Here is a 4,761-nt window from a genome sequence, read left to right as displayed (position 1 = left end):
TTTATTGCCTGGGGGTGGATGTGGTCTCGGGGGAGGGACGGGTGATGGGAAGATGGATGGGTGTGTGTGTGCATAGGTCTGCCAGGCTCTGCCCCTTAAAGTCAGGGGGCTGGTGGAGGCAGCACCCTAGCTGGGAGAAAATGTTGCTCATTTAAGAGCGTTTGCGCGTCCAGAGTAAAGTAATTGAAAAAGTGAGACCGAAGAAGGAAGCACGATGACTAGACCTCTGCTGTGTCTAGCTGGGCTGGGACAATTCCTCCTTCTGTGGCTGCTGCCGCCTCTGGTGCCTGTGCCCAGGGTGGAGGCTCAGAGGACCTGGACCTCGCTGTTCTGCCCCGTGGCCTGCGAGCCGATGCGCTGCCCCCCGCTACCCACCTGCTCTTCTGGGGCAATGCCGGTGCTTGACCGCTGCCAATGCTGCCGTGTGTGCGCCGCGGCGGAGGGCGAGGTCTGCGGCGGGGCGCGCGGCCGACCCTGTGCCCCAGGGCTGCAGTGTGGAGCGCCGTTCGGTCCCCGGCGCCTGGGCGGTGCTCGGTTGGGCACCTGCGGCTGCCCAGCGGTGGGGGCCGCCGTATGCGGCAGCGACGGGCGTACCTACCCCAGCCTGTGCGCGCTCCGCGCCGAAAACCGTGCCGCGCGCCGCCGTGGCGCACTCCCAGCCGTGCCGGTGCAGAAAGGGGACTGTGGGGATCCAGGTGAGCGCCAGGGCCTTGCTCTCTCAGAGCACTCTTGGAACTTTAAGCAACGTATTTCAATTGCGCAGCTCCTCGTGGTCTCGGCTCTGCTCTGCTCCATTGGCCTCAGGGATTCCACTCCTTGTTCCCGATTTTCTTTCCTCTTTAGGAAAGAACCTTACCGGTTCCCGAGTGGTTTCTCCCCTGTTTCCTCCCCGCACATGTTGAATGCCGCCTTCCCTTTAACAAAATTTTTTCCAACTGGGATGGCGGGTCTGGTTCTTTCAAATGCGTACCCTTACAGGATTGCATGGAATTAACAGGACGGGGAACAGGAAAGAGGAAGGGAAGGGAAGGTGGAGAGAGGGGTAGGGGAGAGACAGAGATTTGAGATCAGACCCCTGAGACGGTCAGGCCTCGAGGGTTCTGCCGCCCCCTAGAATGGAGCATTTCTTCACAGGGACTAGAGGCGCAGGCCGACCCAGGAGCAAGTACAACTTCATCGCCTCGGTGGTGGAGAAGGTGGCACCATCCGTGGTTCATCTGCAGCTGTTCCGCAGGTAAAGGAAGGAGGAAGCCGTCAGTCTCCGGCTGACCTGAGGGCCTCCGTGCTCCAGGCTCTGAGCTACCGCTTTAAAAGCATCATGTAGTCATAAAAACCGCTGAGAGGAAATCGCGGCTTAAAGCGGTCGAATAACCTGTTCAGGGGCGTTGAAAGGGTAAGGATTCCGACTTCCAAATCTCGGTACTGCACCCCACATAGGGGGCTGGGATTTCTCTGTCCTTCATCTCCCGTAGGCAAAATTGAAGGTCAGATGCAAGAGCTAGAAAGCATCTGGATGGTGTTCTTGCTCAGCCCTCTGCGTTGGCATGGAAGGAAATTCTGTCACAAGGCTAGTTAGTAGTGGAACCTAAACAGGAAGCAGACTTCTTTGACTCCCTCTCTGCCTGGGACCTTGGTAATTTCCCACAGTATTGTGATTAGGTTAGGCCTCTCTGAAGCAGAAGGTTGCTTTGCTGACCAGCTCTGGAGAAGAAAGTGACCCTGGAAAAGGAGAGTTGGAATCAGCTCTCAGCCACATCACAGGAGATGGCCAGGGCACTGAACATGCAGAGTTCAGTAACACAGGGAGAGAACAGAAACACACAGGGAAAAGTAAAGTTGTGAGAAAACTGGTGGAGGTATGCTTGATAAATGTGAGGTTCTGGTGTTTCCAGACTGCGGTGGATCCCCTGACTTTCCTGCCCTCAGCTTATACTGTTGTCTTGCTGAGACAGGTCACCTCTCAGCAACAAGGATATTCCTGCATCCAGTGGCTCTGGGTTCATAGTGTCTGAGGATGGGCTCATTGTAACCAGTGCCCACGTCCTCACCAACCATCAGCGAATCCAGGTGGAGCTCCAGAGTGGGGTCCAGTATGAAGCCACTGTCAAGGACATTGACCATAAATTGGATCTTGCACTAATTAAGATTGAGCCAAATGTGAGTATACCAGAGTGAAATCAGAGTCTGCATATTTGGGGATATTCCTCAGTTTGCTCATTTTTTCTTCCCCATCTTTTCTACCCAGTATGTGCTGTTTTCTAGTTTTTTTTTTTCTTCTTACTCTCTATTTTCTTCCATGCCTGTCTGTATATCCCTAACAATTTCTATTAACTATCCAGCAGTCTTTTTTTTTTTTTTGTCTTCTTCACTGCCTTCTTCAACAGATGCTTCTTCTGGGAAACTTATTTCTCTGCTTATCTTAGAGTACCAGGAATGACCAATGGATTGAGAGCTGTAAAGGAACATTTGAGGTCTTTGCTATACAAAGTGTGGTCTGCATACCAGCAACATTGACATCATCTGAGAATTTTTTGGAAATGCAGAATCTCAGACCCCACCCAGGTCTACTGAATCAGAATCTGCATTTTCTTAAGATTCCCAGGTGATTCGTGTGCACATTAAAGTTTGACTGTAAACTTTTGAGATGGAATGATGGTACGTAAATTGCTAATGTTAGTTTATGTTCATCAGTTACTTCACTCATGCATTACTTATAGTAATGTCTACAAAGCAATAATTTTAGATTTAGAGATGATCCTAATCATTTTAGTTACTGGTGGTAGTTGGAATGTGAGAAAGAAGCATCAGGCAGTCCTAGAACCTATTTGGATGTGTGATTCTTGGATTATAAATGCCAAAATGACAAAGATTGTATCATATATGTGTTGTACACACATACTGGTTGAATCTATTCTTGATTTTTTTGTTCGCCTCTCTGTCCTCCCCAACCCTTCTTGCCCATGTGCAGACTGACCTCCCCGTATTGCTTCTGGGAAGGTCCTCTGACCTGCGGGCTGGAGAGTTTGTGGTGGCCTTGGGCAGTCCATTTTCTCTGCAGAACACAGTGACTGCAGGCATTGTCAGCACTACACAGCGAGGAAGCAAAGAGCTGGGGCTGAAGGATTCAGACATAGACTATATCCAAACTGATGCCATAATTAATGTAAGTCACTTGGGAGGGCCATTATGAACCCTTATGATACTGTGAATGCAGTGAGAAAAACACTTCAGAGTGTCTGCTTTTCCCTTTGGCCTTTCGAGGGATGTTCAGAGTTCAATTAGATCCTTATGAGAGGGGTGTGATGCCACGTTCTTAGAGTTCAGCCTGTTTGATGTGATGCCTAGCATAAGGATAGCATCCATGATATTGGTGGTCTGTTAGGGTCTCTCATAGAGGTCATCACTGCTTTTGGCAGGTGGCGGTTCATTTGCTGTTGTTCTTTACCTGCACTGACTTCAGTATTGATGATGCGGGGGCAACTTTGCCTGCCTTGGGGTGACAGGGGCTCACTAGAATGGGTTGCTTTTGGTAAACCTGTCTAGGAATAATGTAAAAATGATGAGGAGAAAAGTACTGATGGCTCTTTCAAATTCTCTCTTCAGCACGGGAATTCTGGGGGGCCTCTGGTGAACTTGGTAAGTGGCTACTTTCTTTGCTGCTTCATGTCATTAACTAACTTTCAAAGATTTTACAAATTCCATGATGCAGATTAGGATGCCACTCTCATGTAGATTTGTGGTGTGATGCTTTTCTATGATTCCATCTTAAGTAAACGGTTAGGAAAATTTAAGATCTATGATAGATTTGTCATCCTGGTGTGTGAGCTCATCCAACTGAGAGTGCAAGGGTTTACTTACACTTAAAACTCTTTCACATGCTTTCTATTTTCACTGGATAGTTAAAAAAAGTCTTGGGTACTAAACCCAAATTTATGTCAAATGACCAACTGTACTATGTAATGTATATCCTTGAAGACCTCTCATTGCTGCATATGAAGAACTCTCATCCCAAAATGTTAATTTCATGATATAACTTGTCTAGGTTTTAGTCTTGACCAACTTATAGATGACAGAAAAACCACAACAGATATTCATTGCTCTGTCATGTATTTAATTCTTAAAATTTATTCAATATCTCTAGTGAAAATGCCAGGGTTTCTAGTTGCTCAAATACATGTGAAAATATGAGGGCAGTGCTGTTTGACTCACAGTCTGTGATCATGCTCTCTGACTCCCTTTGAGCTGATTGATTTTGGTTTCTCTTTACATCTTACGCTTGCTTGTAGGAGGATGAATTGTGTGTGAAATTACTGAGTGCTTTTTACTCATAACATTGCATGCAATTTTTTTGTGCCTTCTTTCTCCAGTAGATAATGAGTTTACTAGAACAGGGCTGATGCGCAGAATTTCAGACCACATACTAGACTTACTGAATTATAATCTGAGTTTTTAAAATATGATTAGAAGTCTTCTATCCTTTCCATTACCTAATAAAGGCTAGAGGATGATGAAGTACACGTAGAGGAAAGTAGTTCTCTCTTCATAGCTTTGGTTTAGTAGAGTTTTTTTCCTAAGGTCAATTTGTTAATTCTTATGAATAATTTCATTGAAGTGCTGCTGAAAATCCAACAGCTTTTTGCCTTTTCCATGTTTATTTTTAGAAAAGGCAAATACTCCTTGTCCTCTTATCTGGGTCAATATATAAACTGTGGTTCACTTTTAAAATCAAAGTAATTTGGTGAAGGAAAAAATAAAGATTGA

At 46.5% G+C, this 4,761-nt stretch overlaps 1 protein-coding gene across 1 annotated transcript in view; it reads left to right on the top strand.

Annotated features, from left to right (window-relative positions):
* The first annotated feature begins 65 nt into the window (after positions 1-65).
* Positions 66-4,761, top strand: part of HTRA4 (HtrA serine peptidase 4) — an 11,989-nt gene continuing 7,293 nt past the window's right edge. Inside the window, exons 1-5 of the mRNA XM_006916464.3 lie at positions 66-695; positions 1,135-1,234; positions 1,953-2,157; positions 2,969-3,163; positions 3,604-3,636. Of these exons, the coding sequence (XP_006916526.1) occupies positions 215-695; positions 1,135-1,234; positions 1,953-2,157; positions 2,969-3,163; positions 3,604-3,636 (1,014 nt within the window). The 5' untranslated portion in view covers positions 66-214. The remainder of the gene's footprint in view (positions 696-1,134; positions 1,235-1,952; positions 2,158-2,968; positions 3,164-3,603; positions 3,637-4,761) is intronic.

Source organism: Pteropus alecto, unplaced genomic scaffold (genome assembly GCF_000325575.1).
Source record: "Pteropus alecto unplaced genomic scaffold, ASM32557v1 scaffold24, whole genome shotgun sequence".
In the NCBI taxonomy this organism is placed as follows: domain Eukaryota; kingdom Metazoa; phylum Chordata; class Mammalia; order Chiroptera; family Pteropodidae; genus Pteropus; species Pteropus alecto.
The sequence above is the reverse complement of the archived record's forward strand: the minus strand, read 5'-3'. Positions and strand labels throughout refer to the sequence as shown.